The sequence below is a fragment of the Oreochromis niloticus genome, linkage group LG14 (assembly GCF_001858045.2).
Source record: "Oreochromis niloticus isolate F11D_XX linkage group LG14, O_niloticus_UMD_NMBU, whole genome shotgun sequence".
Lineage (NCBI taxonomy): Eukaryota > Metazoa > Chordata > Actinopteri > Cichliformes > Cichlidae > Oreochromis > Oreochromis niloticus.
The window spans coordinates 36384767-36400270 of record NC_031979.2 but is presented as its reverse complement, the minus strand read 5'-3'; the positions used below and the strand labels follow the sequence as shown (position 1 = coordinate 36400270).

General features: G+C 43.9%; 1 protein-coding gene across 7 annotated transcripts in view; it reads left to right on the top strand.

Annotated features, from left to right (window-relative positions):
• actn4 (actinin, alpha 4) overlaps positions 1-15067 on the top strand; it is a 58671-nt gene extending 43604 nt beyond the window's left edge. Inside the window, exons 8-23 of one of the 7 annotated variants that reach the window (XM_005474851.4) lie at positions 1721-1806; positions 3143-3235; positions 3342-3467; positions 4265-4369; positions 4731-4878; positions 4965-5115; positions 5983-6091; positions 6490-6630; positions 6753-6935; positions 7288-7422; positions 7923-8102; positions 8366-8512; positions 8931-8963; positions 10144-10224; positions 12108-12266; positions 13041-15067. In XM_005474851.4, coding sequence (XP_005474908.1) covers positions 1721-1806; positions 3143-3235; positions 3342-3467; positions 4265-4369; positions 4731-4878; positions 4965-5115; positions 5983-6091; positions 6490-6630; positions 6753-6935; positions 7288-7422; positions 7923-8102; positions 8366-8512; positions 8931-8963; positions 10144-10224; positions 12108-12266; positions 13041-13199 — 2036 coding nt within the window. In that variant the 3' untranslated portion in view covers positions 13200-15067. Of the gene's footprint in view, positions 1-1720; positions 1807-3142; positions 3236-3341; positions 3468-4264; positions 4370-4730; positions 4879-4964; positions 5116-5982; positions 6092-6489; positions 6631-6752; positions 6936-7287; positions 7423-7922; positions 8103-8365; positions 8513-8930; positions 8964-10143; positions 10225-11062; positions 11129-12107; positions 12267-13040 lie in introns of all 7 variants that reach the window. The other 6 variants (XM_025897832.1, XM_025897830.1, XM_005474852.4 and 3 more) reach the window with 6 other exon arrangements.
• Positions 15068-15504: the final 437 nt, after the last annotated feature.

Below are 15504 nucleotides of genomic sequence, written 5' to 3'. Positions count from 1 at the left end.
TAAATGCAGAAGTACAACTTCATTCTTATTTGTTGTTCATTATAACTGTTTGCAGATTTTTTCCCACATCATGTATATGTAGGAAGAAAAGGTAGTTCCAGTTCATGTTGGCTGCTATTGTTAAGATTTGGCTTGAAAAACTGTCACTTCCTAATATTCAGAGAACATTGCATGCAAAGAAGTGAACCCGCCCCATTAAACGATGGAGTTCCTCCTTTTTAGAGCAGCTCTCGGGCTTTTTGGCCCGTCTGGCACTGCAGGTTGTGACCTTATCGAACTGTTATTTGAAAAGCTTCAGATGCATATTACTTTCTGCTTTACCTTTAACACATCTGTACAATAGTACGCCAAAATTGGAGTACTGTCCTGCAGAGTCTGGGCTAAAAGAAAGGCAGGAACTAATAACAATAACACAGACAGAATAAAATCTGTATTATGTGCAGAATGAAATTTACAATATGTACCGAGATAAAAATGTATGTGGAAAAATTAAAGGAGCTAGTCGGATGATATCAGTCGATAAACTTTAGATGTCACAGGAAGGCTCACGAGCTCAGTCTTTCATTACAAACACAAAGAAATCATCCTCGAAGGCCAGAAACCGCTTTACACTTTCATAAGCTGCTAAATTCAAAATTCCTGCAGCACAAAGTGAAATTTAGACATTTAACATAATGTGCACAAGACAAATCCTTTGACTGTAAGTAAAAACTTATTCTGGAGAAAGTTTGGTTTCAAATCATGCATGTCTTTAATAAAGTCAAGTAAATATAGTATTAAAGATTCATCCCATAATGGGTCTGTCATAAATTTTATTAAATCATCTTCGTCCCTGTCCTCTCATTACCCTCTTGTTTTTCTCCTCCTTCACCCTCCCCTCCCCTCTCCCTGTGGGCCCGTGACAGGAAGCCAATCGATGCGTCTCTTGTTTTGCTCGTCTTCCTCTAATTAATTTTCTGGCTCATTCAGAACTTGTTTGTTCCTCTGCAGTCTCACGAGGTGTGTGTGTGTGTGTGTGTGTGTGTGTGTGTGTGTGTGTGTGTGTGTGTGAGATGAGCAGAAATGGGCACGAGTTCAGGTTTTGCTTTTAGCTCGTGAGTTATTTGCGTTAGCTCTCTGACCGCTGCGAGCGTTTGTGCCAAACACAAACTCTGAAACGTCCACATTTACTGCTTTTGCCAGCATCGTAATTTATTCAGCGACGTCACACAAATCGCACACGCTCCAGTTCACATGAAGCGTTTTCATTCACCAGTCACTGTGCCGGGTTCTCATTTGGTTATTTGAGAATATTTTTCCACCTGTGGTTGATGAAGACGCTGTAGTTGAGAATAAAACTCTGAAGATGAAGAAGAATTAGTAAGTCAGTGTGCTGACGTCATTGACCTGCTGAGTGAACCCAGTGACCTCCATCAGAAGGTGTGAGGTCACTGGGCTTTGAGTGACTGGATTAAGCAGTTCATGCCTGTTTGTGTCCCACACTTGAACTTGTGGTCCCACGATTCCCTTCCAGAGGACTCCTCTGGTGACCCTCTCTTCCTGGTGATAGGAGGCGCTCCAAGCTGTGGCACTAACGAGGGGGGCGCTCACCGTCGCCCCCACCTGACTCACCTTTCTCTCACATCCTGCAGGGGGCGATCAAAGTGTAGCTTTGGGTAGCTTTGGCTTCACTCTGTCTCTCTCTCTCCCTCTGTTCTGCTGGGTGCTGGGTGATGCGTAGACATCGTGGGTACGCTGAGGCCGGATGAGAAGGCCATAATGACCTATGTTTCCTGCTTCTATCACGCCTTCTCTGGCGCACAGAAGGTGAGCTCCTCACCCGTCAGACTCACATTAACACTCAGCGCTGCGAAGAAAAACCCTGAAATGCACCAAAGTTTCCATCGTTGGCAAAACATATTTGTGATGTAAAGTTTTTAGTGCAGAGTGTGAAAAGACGGGGACCAGAGGTGAAATCACAGGAACATGCTGGAATTCCAGCCCAGCGTTTATTAGATGGAAGTTTGAGCTGCTTTGTGTTTCTCCTCGCTCGATCCAACAGTTGGAGAGTTCAGCTGCACTTGTGTTTTTATACAAATTCAGTCAAATATTATCTGTAGAACAGGAAACTGAGCAGGAGCATGATGGGAACTCTTGGTGCTTCTGTCTCGGCTCTTTGGACATCAGCTGTTTCCCTCAAAATGCTCCAGACTTTATGGGCTGGACTTAAACTCGGCGCTCACCTGCACTGATTGCATTCCATGCATGCTTCTGTGGGTGATTTTTGGCATTTAAATTTCTTAGTTTCCACTGAGATCATCCACAGTTTTTGATATTTGGATATCTCAGCTGGAGCATGAAACACTTTATATTGACGAGGATTCGTCCTCCGAGAAAGCTGCAAACCAAATGCTGCTGATGTGGTTTAGAGAAACCAGACCGGTCTGGATTCATTACTGTGGGAAACATTAGCTGATGTCTCAAGTTTCTTTTCAGCTATTAACACTTTTCAAACTTCTATATTATGTTTTATATGATATGACTTGTCTTATATTCTGGTGAAAGCAAAGCCCGTAAGCTTATTGGACGAGCAGCATAAACGCAGATGTTTTGTTGTACAGTAGGTATGACCTTGAATCAGCTTATCAAATTCTGTGCTGTGTTTTATATTTCAGTGGTACAGTAGTGTAATGTCCTAGGCAGACGCACTGATGTGGACTGCAGCGCTACATGAACTGTAACTAGAAGCACTGATTCCCAGGTTTTGAAGGGAGATGCATGAAGTTTTAAATACACACAGAATGATTCTGGCACATTGAACTAACCATGAAGAGCTGGAGCATGGTTGTAGCAGTCATATAAAGCCCTGGTTTGACTTACATTGGAGTTTGTGCATTATTTTAAATAACACGTGCCTAAACTTGGCTCGACATACCTCCCTCACTGCCTGCGTGTGGAGTGTGCGCACAGATTTGAAAAGCAGAAATGTGTTTGTCACAGCTGTAATGAAAGGCCAGGCTGAGGTACTAATAAGCAGCGGTAGACACTTATTTTTAAGCTCAGTTTAGTGACTTTATTATGAAGCTTTGAGCTTAGAGAGTAGACTCTGATCGAGTTTTATCCAGTCACGTCCAGCTCCACTCATCACTCTTCTTCCTAATAGGCTGAGACAGCCGCAAATCGAATCTGCAAAGTGCTGGCTGTCAACCAGGAGAACGAGCAAATGATGGAGGACTACGAGAAACTGGCCAGTGATGTGAGTATCGAAACATGCCATCTTTTCCTTGCACGGCAGATTTTGGAGAAAGGAAGACGACCCTTTGTCTGTCCTGTTTTCACCACGCTGTCCTCTCTGCCTCCAGCTCCTGGAGTGGATCCGTCGGACCATCCCCTGGCTGGAGAACCGAACCCAAGAGAAGACTGTAAATGACATGCAGGTGAAACAGGAGGACTTCAGAGACTACCGCTGTGTGCACAAACCACCCAAGGTATAGAAAACCTCTCGTGAACTGTTCTTCTTCTAAACAAAGGAAAAAAGACTCACAAACTGCTGTGATCGCCGGCCAGACCCAAATCTTTGTAGCGGAAAGTTTAATCTCATTAATCTTACTCAGTGTTCAATATTTGTTTTCTTCCCAAATAGTATTATTATCTTCTTGACATTTAAAATCTGTGTTTTTTAAACTTATTCATGGTGCAGCTTCTGCAGAGTGGTTGCTTGTGTCCCTGGGGTCCACTGAGGTTCACCAGTGTTTGTTCATTTTTGTTATAATTGTGTCCCTCTGGAGAGGAAACGAGGAGAAATGGATCAGAGTCTGCTGGAAAATGTTTTTGCAAATATTTCTCACATGTTACTCTGACCTCTTCCCAAAATGTTTGAATCCCTCTGCACAGAGCTTCTTCAGCCTTTCATTATAAGCATTTAAACTGAGTAAGAGTTGCATACTGTGCATTCACATTAACCAGTTATTATAGTGTGTTAATCTGAGTCTGCGTGGCAAAGCAATGATTTTATGTCCGAGTCTGAAAATGCACAAGTTCTTTAAACCTGCATTCTTTCCAGTGACCAGCAGGGGTCGTCTCGTCTGGTTACAGATGAAGAGCTCTTCGGCTTCTTTGCTCTGACTTCAGTAAACATTTTGAAGAGTTTATGCTCTTAATCGCTGGAATTTTTGTGTCTGTCCTCGTGGCATCACCATATAAGAGCACTGTGGACTCTCACATACATATGTTGGTTTTCCTCTGCTGAATGTGTTCAGTGACACTGAGATGTTTCTGTCTGCAGGTCCAAGAGAAATGCCAGCTGGAGATCAGCTTCAACACTCTGCAGACTAAACTGAGACTCAGCAACAGACCTGCCTTCATGCCGTCAGAAGGACGCATGGTGTCGGTATGAAACTCACACACGGTCCATCTCTGCAGACGTTTGACAATAACGGGAAAAGTTACACCACAGTTGAAGCTGCGCGACACAACTTCATTATTAACAGTCGCAAAGCAGCCTGTCGCACGCTAACAGAGGACTTCTAAGGATTGGTGAAAAAACTGATTCAGTTATAGCTTAGTGAATTTAACAGACTCAGTATTAAGTTACTTTTCTGTGATATGGTTAACAAACAATCCAGCTTTAAGTTCCTTTGTAAATATTACAGCAGTTTCACACGTCCTCATTCACACTTTTCTGCACGTATGAGATGGTTTACTGTGTTTGGAGTTTTTACTCCACAGTAATTCCTGCTGTTTGCTCTCAGGACATCAACAAAGCGTGGCACAATCTGGAAGGAGCAGAGAAAGGCTACGAGGAGTGGATCCTCAGCGAGATCAGGCGTCTGGAGAGACTGGAGCATCTGGCCGTCAAGTTCCACCAGAAGTGCGCCATCCATGAATCCTGGACCGACGGTATGTAAATTCCATTGCGGCGAAACAAACGCCTTCACAACGGCAGAATGCTCTTCTCTGAATAAGTGAGGCTTTTGTTCGTGCAGGTAAGGAGGCCATGCTTACCCAGAAAGACTATGAGACGTGCACCCTGTCAGAAGTCAAGGCGCTGCTCCGGAAACACGAGGCCTTTGAGAGCGACCTGGCGGCCCACCAGGACAGAGTGGAGCAGATCGCCGCCATCGCGCAGGAACTCAAGTAAGAATGGAGCTGCTAACATCTCTGACTTCAGTAGCATTGGTCCCTTTGGTGTTACCTGAATGTTCCCCGTGGCTTCTTTCATGCATAAACACACAAAGCAGGTCAGGCTGTTCTCACCTTGGCAGCTCTATTTTTCATAGTTTGTGATAATTCTTTCTTTTTGGTTTGTGATCAGACGGCAATTAAACTGTAGCATAGTACCTGCGGCTCGCTGTGAGGTGAAACACACAGCATCATTTGCTGCTAGCTCCTGATGGCTCTCGTCTCCACGTCAGGGTTCATTTATTCCAAGTAATGAAGTTGCTAAATATGCACAACTCTCACTTTGGAAACTTACTGATGGTTTGTGCTGCTGCCCGAAGCTGCTGGTGTGTAATAATCTGTTCCAGCAGATCGTTTTTCACAATTGATTTGAGTATTATTCGTTTTGTTCTCACAGCATTTGCATTCTTAGATGTACCGCCCGCGGGGCAAATGACTTAACTTCAGTTCTTCCTTCTTTTTTTTTTTCTTCCAACACTCACATTATTTTCATAACTTTAACATTGTCTCGAGTTGCATTAAATTCACATTTGAGTCAGAAATGGACAGAAAACTACAGAGCAAAGTGGGTGAAGAAGAGCTTTGGTGTTCTTTGGAGAGACGTCTGTATTTTTTCAGAATAAAGAAGCAGCTTTGAGGCTTTTGTCACGTCACTTTGGTTTGATTGACACAGACTCGCCTGATGCCTTTCCCCCCTCAAAATTTTAATTCAGACTTAACATCCAAAATCTGACCTCACAGTCAGATGTTGTCAGATTAACAGAAACAAGTTCGTCTGAGGAGTGGAAAGGAAAACCCTTTTTCCTTTTCTTTCTTTTCCAGTGAACTGGACTACTACGACGCCGCCAGTGTCAACGCTCGCTGTCAGAAGATCTGCGATCAGTGGGACGTCCTGGGAGAACTCACCCACAAACGCAAAGAGTCACTGGAGGTACGATTCAGCCTGTTTGTGCAGCACCTTTTGAACTTTAAATAGATGGTGATAAACCGATCTAAACAGGTTAGTCGTGATAATATGAAGTGCATCTTTCTCTTTCGTGATGCTTTGTGGAAGCGAACAGCATGCAGCTGGACCTGTTTGTTTGTGCTAAGGTAGCGTGTAGATGTGTCACAAGCCTTTACTGTTGTTCAGACCAAATAATTCCCTCCTGATCTCATCGATCTAATATGCATATTTAAATCTTCAATTCAAGCAAATTTCTTAGAGCTCAGATAGAAACACAAAGATTCACTGCATTTCTGCCCTCTAACAGCTGTGAATGCTGTGAGCAGTTTCTCCTCATTATGTCAGTGAAGTGTATTTTAATAAGGCTGTTTTCCTGCCAACAGAGGACAGAGAAGCAGCTCGAGTCGATAGATGAGCTGTACCTGGAGTACGCCAAGAGAGCGGCACCTTTCAACAACTGGATGGAGGGAGCTATGGAGGACCTGCAGGACATGTTCATCGTCCACAATATTGAGGAGATCCAGGTATCTGGGAACTGGGAAGTCAAGTGGTGAATAAATAAGTGCAGCATATGAAACATACAGCTGCATTTATCCCACAAAAAACAGGAAACCCAGCAAACGTGTTTCTTTCCTCCTCCTCTCAGGGTCTGATCACAGCCCACGAGCAGTTCAAGTCCACCCTGCCCGAGGCCAACAAGGAGCGCGAGGCCATCCAGTCCATCCAGTCCGAGGTGCAGAAGATCGCCCAGAGCAACGGCATCAAGCTGAGCGGAGGAAACCCGTACACCTCCATCACACCTGAGAGCATCAACAGCAAGTGGGAACAGGTGAGCTGCTGCCTCAGCTCTCTAATGTTCAGAAGGTTTCACTCCTGAAGTTTGCTTTATGAAGTGAGACGGAGTACTCGGCACTTAACTGTTTAACAAAGGCTGACGTTAATAATGTTATGGTAATAAACTTGTAGCTCATTCATGGCAGAGCAGTAAACTATTAAAGCTGTCTGCTACTTTAATGACGCAGCTCAGATTTGTCCTCTTAAATGAAGAAGAACCTTTTTGTCCAGTGTGTTAAAAATGCTGCCCTCCACAGGCTGAGTGACTGAATGTTATTATGCAGCTGGTGCTTCATGTGGGTGTTTGTGTGCAGTTGTTTCTAATTCCTCTTTGTGTGCATTTGAAGGCGATGGCTATGGTGCCACTGCGTGACAACGCCCTGCAGGAAGAGCTGAACAAGCAGAACTCGAATGATACTCTGAGAGCCACATTCGCCACTCAGGCCAACGCAGTCGGTGCTTACATCCAGGCCAAAATGGAGGTAACGGACCAGCCCACACAGTCACAACGTGCTCAGCATTATGTCGAGGTTTTCATGTTTGCTCAGCTGTGTGCAGTTTGTCACTTTGCAGACAGACTTTGTAAAACACGAACTCACAGAGCAGATGTAAGACAGGGTGGAGATTTACCCACAGCCTGAAGAGCTCTTCAGTTTCTAGATGCTGTATCCATGAGCTTTGTGTTTAGATTAGATCGATGCTGTGCATGCACACTGCATTACTGAGAGCAGGAGGAATGAAATGTACTTCATCTATTCATAGAAAGCGTTAATGGCAAATCTTCAGCATCCTTACAGAAAAAAATATCTTACAGCCATTTGAAAAGTTTATTTAGAAGAATTTTGTCATTGTCACATTAGATATTACAGTAGAAGCCCACCCGATAGTTAGATTTAGACGTGATAAAAGTAGAAATGTTTCTCTTGTTTTTATAAATATGTTCGCGTGTCAGCATTTCAGGTGTTTGTGTTTGTGTTGGCAGGAAATTGGCAGGATATCCATTGAAATGAACGGCACCCTGGAGGACCAGCTGACCAACCTGAAGGAGTACCAGAAGAGCATCATGTCATACACGCCCGAAATTAACAAGCTGGAGGGATACCACCAACACATCCAGGAGGCGCTCATCTTCGACAACCAGTACACTTCCTACACGATGGAGGTAACGCAAACACGCACAAGACCTTCAGCAATGAATGCGTTCAATGACAAAGATAAAACTCTGTTTCACTTCCCAAATGAAAATGTTTGAAATCCAGTAGAGTCCTTTAACGTAGGACAGCTGTGTGACATAAGGTGTGCATGAAGCTCTGTTACAAAATGAGCTCATGCTTTGTGTTAACCTTTGAGGACACTGTAGAATCTGTGTGCTCTCTCGCATCTCAGTTCTTAACCTCTCCTGTCAACCCCGTCCCATCACTGCAGCACCTCCGGGTGGGCTGGGAGCAGCTGCTCACCACCATCGCCAGAACCATCAACGAGGTCGAGAACCAGATCCTGACGCGTGACGCCAAGGGCATCAGCCAGGAGCAGCTGTACGAGTACCGCGCCTCCTTCAACCACTTCGACAAGGTCAGGGCCCGAGCGCTGCGCTCGCGGGTTATTTATTACACCTGTTCTGTTATCCTGTTATTAAACCTCACAGTATTACAGAGAATCAGTGTCAGTATTAGGCGTTTAGGTTGGCAGTGAAACCTGAGGAGAAACCCTGTTTTTGTTTCATATGTTGATCTAAAAACTAGAAACATGAAACTTTTAATCACAACTTTTACACCACCATGATTATTACCATTTCATATATAATACATGATGGTGTAGACCAGCTATGACACACCAAACATCTTAACTTATGTATTTATGTGTCTATTTAGAGTATAGTCATTAGCAGTGGGTTAGATGTGGTTAATTGGATGCCATGAACAGTTTTCAGTGTGAGGGTTTGGCCTGTGTTTTTCCTTTTTGTTTATAACATGACTGACCGGATGTTTAGACCTTAGATGGGGGTGAGAGAGGAGCCAGACGCGTAAGTACTCATCCTGATGTTTCATTCGCGAGCACAGGCGGTGTTGGTGAAATTTTTAAAAAGGCACGGATGGTGACTGGCTTTTACCGGGAGGGTGAAGAGTGAGGAAACACCCAGTTAGCAAAAGGCTACTTGTTTTAAAATCAGCTAAGAAATGCTACATTTGGTTTGAAATATGTTATTTTGGGGTTGCACTTGGTCTTTTCCCCTCACTGGACATGCAAACCCTTTGGAACGCTGTTTTCTGCATTTAAAAAAACAAAACAAAATCTACCAGATGTCATTTTTTGTGTTTTGTGGTGGTTAAACGTGATGATTGAAAGCTCTCAGCTGTCAGAGAGGAGGACGACACCGCCATCATTCACCATCTCACACCGCTCTGTGTGTGTCACTCATTCATGCCACTATCTGACACGGTGGTCACTCACCCATCAGTCTTTTTGTTCGTCACATCAGTGTGTTTATTTCTTTACGACACAACACTGGAACTATTCTTTGCACTCAGTACAAAGAAAGCACTTGTAGCAACCCGCTGACCCCATTTCAGTCTTTGCATGGATACTTGTCTCTAAATTTGGGAACATTGTCTCAGTTTTCAATAAAAACTGAATGCAGCAATTTGCAAATTATTTAAATCCTGAACTATATACATTTAAAAATGCTGCAGAGACAACACAACTTTTGAGGTTTGTTCTGCCTTAAATATAGTTTATTTTTTAAATTTCTGAGGCCTTAACATGTTTTATAATTTAATGCATAAAAATAAACCTAAAAAAAGTAACAACTGCATTAAAACTTTGGATCTGTAAGTGAAAGTCATTTCTGAAACCACCACAGCTCATTGCTGTGTCCACGAATGCAAACTGCTCTGGACTGAAGAGGACGGGGATCATTTGTCTTTGTTATTCATTCACGCTCGTGATTGGTGGAGATTTGACAAAAAAAAAAAAAGTGACAGTTCATGAGCATCACAGCTCTTGAGTGGGTGTGGGGGTTTGTGTGTGTGCCAACATTGTCTAAACATCCATAAATGTGTGTCCCTTCGTCCTCCATGTTTTCATCGTCTCCCTGCATGCTGTGGATCTCATGGTCACTGTCCTCCACCGCCACCATCCCTGTGTTGCGATTGGTTCATCCTCACGATGCGGTGCTCTGTCATTGGGTGTTTGGCCGATCTCAGGACCACAGCGGTGCCCTGATGGCTGAGGAGTTCAAGGCCTGTTTGATCAGTCTGGGCTACGATGTGGAGAAGGACAAGCAGGTAGGAGCTCAAAGACTGGACGGAGGGAGAGCCGGCGTCATCGGGCCTCTGAGCAGGAGAACAGGGCGGAGATCACTGCCAGCCACATTCAGCCAATCACAATCAGTGTTTCTTTTACTGATTTTATACACTGACACATAGAAGTCAGACATTTCAGCATCTAGCAAAATTTGTAGCATAATTGACTTTTTTTTTTCCACACAGGCTACAACTGGTTGCTGTTTTGAAGACATTACAAATAAAAAAGTAACCAGAAACAGCCTAAAATAGACAAAAAATGAAACTATTTCGCTCGACATAATTGCATAAAATTAAATTGGTAAGCATTTCAATACAGGCTGAACAAATTCAAACCGTATTAATAATTAGGTAAACTAAATTAGGTTTCTATTTTTAATACTCTGCGGCGTGATGAAGTGAAGCTGGTCAGTGATCAGTCGGTGCTCCTGCTCGGAGCCTGCCGCCGTGCTCTGGATTCAGGCAGGGTTCAGTCCACCGGCATGGAGGTTCACGGAGGTGTTGCGTCCCTGTTTGTCCACCGGGGGTCTCTGTTGCTTTGTGCTGCTTCAGCTCCTTGGGCTCCCTCTCACTCTGAATGGACCCCACCCCTCAGCTGTCTGTCTGTCTGCCCGTCAGGTTTTTACTTTGCTGCGAGACTTTCTCTGTTAACTGTTTGTGCTTTTTATGGGTTTTTTTACTCACTCACTGTTTGATCTCGATATTTCTGTCCATCCTTCACTCTGCTGCTCTCTCTCTGTCCCTCGTATCTCTCTGACTCCGTCTTTGTCTACTCACCAACTCCTCCCTCCGACCTTTGCTGTGCTGTTCCGGCCTGCAGAAGCGATCGGGACAGATGGTGTCAGATGATTTCCGGGCTCTACTCATTTCTACAGGAAACAGCCTGGTACTGCTGCTGGCATGAAGCTCTTTCAGGGTGTCTGCAGGTCCAGAAATATCCTAATGCAGTTTAATTAGTCACAAGCTTTGAATCACCCAAAAGAAGCAATTAAGGAAGCTCTCTGTTTTTGCTTTTACCTGAATCAGAGGGACAGGATATAGATATGGAAGCCATAACTTTTTGATTTACTTTTTCTATTATATTCTCATCCAAGTCGGGCTTTTTCCCCTCTTTATGTTGAGGAAATCTGGGAAGTTTAGCCTCTGACAAAATCAGTCCTGTTGATATTTTTATAACATTTAAACCAGGAAGTGAAACTCTTAATTCAGACAGACGGACCCAGGCAGGCAAATTATTGCTCAGTATTTCTAATTATTACTAATATTTTCTGTTTGGATATTTTCTGGATTTGCATGTGACCTGATGCCTGCAGACACCCTGCGCTCTCTCCCTCATTCTCTCGCTTCTTGTCCTTTTACATCACATGTGTCACTTTAACATCCTTGATGATTATTACTAACTGAAGGAAGCTGATATTTTTCATGTAGACCATATAAATTATTCTTCACTGTGTTCTCTCCGTGTCGTCATCTGTCTGTTTTCCCTCCATCCCAACCACTGACGATGTACGTGCATGTGTCAGTTTGAAATAGAAAATATTGGGACTGCTGTTAGGACTTTAATGTTAGTCCTGATATTTTACATGCTTACAAACTGCAGGGTTTTTAGTACTTCTCCTGATTCCCATACAATTCCAAACAGTGAGGCTGTCCCCTCATTTGACAGAAATCTATAACCTTTCCTGTCCTTTTTGGCCATTTGAATAAAAACTGACTTAAATATGAAATAAAATGACCACAGACTAAACCTCTTCAATTAGCTCTTGAATCCCTCTGTGCAGGAACAACCCTGTAAATGTCGATCTGTTCCCTTTGAGTTCAAAGCGCCGTCTCTTCTGGGTTAACCTGTAATTTGTCGATGCCAGGGCGAAGCCGAATTTAATCGCATCATGGGCATAGTGGACCCCAACGGCAGCGGCGCCGTCACCTTCCAGGCCTTCATCGACTTCATGTCCACGGAAACGACCGACAGGGACACCGCGGATCAGGTCATCGCCTCCTTCAAGATCCTGGCTGCTGATAAGGTGAGTGCAGAACGACATCAGTGCTCATTTTTGATTGGACAAGAAAAATACTGGAGAAAGAAATGTGCAGCAGGAAGCTGACCACCAGCAGAGGGAGTTTTTGTGTTCAGGCCTACAAGTCAACACAAGCTTGAGGTTGAAGCTGTGCAGAAGATTCCTTTTTGTTAAAGACTCCTCACAGGTTGATGTTAGGATTTATAATAAAAATAATCAAGAATAATAAGCATGAGCACTTTGGCTTTAAGCTGCATCCAGCCCAGATTGTCTGTGTTCTGGTTCATTTAAGCACTGGCCTCTAAAACACTGAGCGATTAAAGCTTTGGAAAATCTTAGTGACTTCTATGACATCAGCTCCTCAGGCACACACAGCCTGACATTTGGAGGTTTTATAGGACTTCAGCTCCATCTTGGACCTGCACGGTGCTTTAAAGCAGTGGTCCTCAAAGTGGGCTGTGCAGCCCTGAGGCAAAGTGTCCTCTTAGCTGTCTGCTGTGAGAGTGTGTGTCCTCAGGAAACATGGACGAGTAACTGGGGCACACAGGTCCAAACTTACTCGGTTTAAAGATTCCCAGATATTCAAACTCCAGACTTGAACTTGTGATTTGAAATGATCCATCAAACACGAGTTTGGAACTAAATAACGATATTCAGCCAATTATACGATCATCTGTTCTCTTAGAAGATCAATAACATAACTGTTTTTGATCTCTATTAAGCCATATGTCATTTATTGTGCATTAGCAGTGAACTCTTTGCCTTTTCTGTTTCCACCAGAACTACATCACAGCTGATGAGCTGAGGCGGGAGCTCCCTCCAGACCAGGCGGAGTACTGCATCGCCCGCATGGCACCCTACACAGGGCCCGACGCTGTCCCCGGAGCCCTCGACTACATGTCCTTCTCCACCGCCCTGTACGGAGAGAGCGACCTGTAGAGGAGGCGAGACGAGGAGGAGGAGGGCTGGACAGATGAGGGGAGGGAGAGGGAGGTAGAGGAGACGCCGTGAGTCGAGCGCCGGGAGGAATTTTGAGTGGTGGTCACGATGTGCCCCTGAGAGTGCCGGTTTAGAAATCATTAAGAGCTTGCTGATTGAGCTGTAGTTCTCGTGGTTCGGCCTCCAGCCCCACTGTCACAAATGGATGTTCACCATCAGTTTCTCATAAAGGTTTATTTGAACGGGCACATCTGGGGGCGTCTGCAGGACGGGGGGCAGAGTTGCTCTGTAGTGCGGGTCCTTAGCTTCACCCTCTCTGCCTTTGTGGGGTTTAAACAGGGGGAGGGATGGGGGGTTAGGAATATGGGGGGCACAAGCTAATCTGATACTTATGCTAATTTTTGTTTATTTTATTATAATTTTTCTTCTTCTTGCCAGGCGGGGGTCCAGGGCGTGTGGGGGGTGGGGTTTGATGTGGCGACTGGCAAGTTTGTGTATTAGATCCTAGAGAGATTTATGCTGCGGGGTCAGGGGTCAGAAGGGTGGGAGGGAGGGGTGAGGGAGTTGACCAACCAGAGATAAAATGACCTATTTACCCATAATTCCCACGTTGCTGGATAAGGTGACCTGTCTAACCTCAGCTCTTTTCCTCTTCCTGTCTGCGTTTCTTTTTTTTTTTCTCCTTTTTCTTTCTTTCTCAATCGTTTTCTGGACCAGGTGGGTGGTGGGAGGTGGGGGTGGGCGGGGCTTAGCGCTGTACATACTTATTTTTTCAGTCTGAAGAATGACACACAGAGTCCCAGCCGTTGAGAGTAATCAACCGCAGGCCTTTCAGTAGGGCAAAGTAGAGTGGCATTTATTATTAAAAAGATAATAAAATAAAGAAAATGAAACGAGAAAACAGAGAAATTTAAAAGCAGTTTCACCAGTGGATAGGTTTGAGCTTCCAGAAGTCTTTTCTTCAGCTTTTACTTTTTAATTTTGGCCAAACTAACCATGGAAAAGTCGACCTAAAGGCCTCCTGTATAAAATCCATGATGAGCAACCGCATAATAATTACAAATATCTGCTTCTGTGAAATTATTCCTCTGTTAAGCATCAGGCGCTTGTTTAAGTACGAAAACCACACATTTATATAAAAGTTTAGACCGTATTACTCAATAATAGTCGAGTTTCATCTAGCTGACATACATATGCGGCATGTCACGGATCCGTTTGATTGGCTGAATGAAGGTTTGTGAGAGGGAAGGTGAAAGTATTTAATAGATAAATGTGCCTGTTGGTGGCTACAGCCCTGTTCCCTCCTCTGTCTCTCTCCCCCTCACTTTCTCCCCCCTCCTTCCCCTCATTTATCTCTGTAGAGAAGGGAAAAAATCACTGCTAAGGAAGGAGGGAGGGGAACGTTTGGGGAGTCTCTGTGTAAACATTCCATGTACGCAAAATAAAAACCTTTTTAAAAAAAGGAAAATTGTTATGTAAAAGAACTATGCAATCATATTGTGCTCAATATCTGGGGAAAGCTGTGGTCATCAAACCAGGCCCCGCCTGAGTTTCCTGTCAAAATTAAACTGAGGACAAGTGATTTCTCCCGTCGTCGTGGGAGAGGAGGGGGAGCAGACGGGGAAGGAAGCGGGAAGAGAAGACTCGGACCAAAAGCTTGTTTCTCTTTTTCATTCTCTTTTTTTCCCTGCGAGGTTGTAAAGAAATGAACTCTGGAATTGTGATTTTCTTTTTTTTTTTTTTTTTTTCCCTTTTTTGTACTCTTTAATATCAAACCTTATCTGCTGTACTGGAAACTGCAACGCCTTCTGTCTCTAATGATAAGTGAGTTTCACAAAGCACACATAAAAAGTTTCCTTACAAAAATACCTGCGACTGTCTTCACGTCTCGTTCTTGTGCGTGTCTGTGTTTTTAAACTTGAGATACAAAAGACCAGATTTTCTCTTTAACTGTTAAAAGGAAAAAAAATCTCCAGTTTTGAACTTTGTGATAATCTTTGGTTTACTGTAGCGTTACAAAAGTCATTTAGGCAACTATAAACACATTAAAATGGGTCTTCAGTAACATCTTTGAGTAAAGCATGCTGAGGTTACTGCAGCAGTCTTTTTGTTTGCCGACTGCTCTGAAGGATTCATCATCATCATCCAGCAAAATTTGGCTTATCCAGGTGACTTTGGGGAATTTCTTTAAGTCCACAGGAAATGTGTACCCACTTAACCCTCAAAATGACAGTGATAAGTTAGCAAGTGGGGTCGTTTATGAGCGTTCATGAGTTACTGAGAACCTGGGGTCAATGCAAAAGAT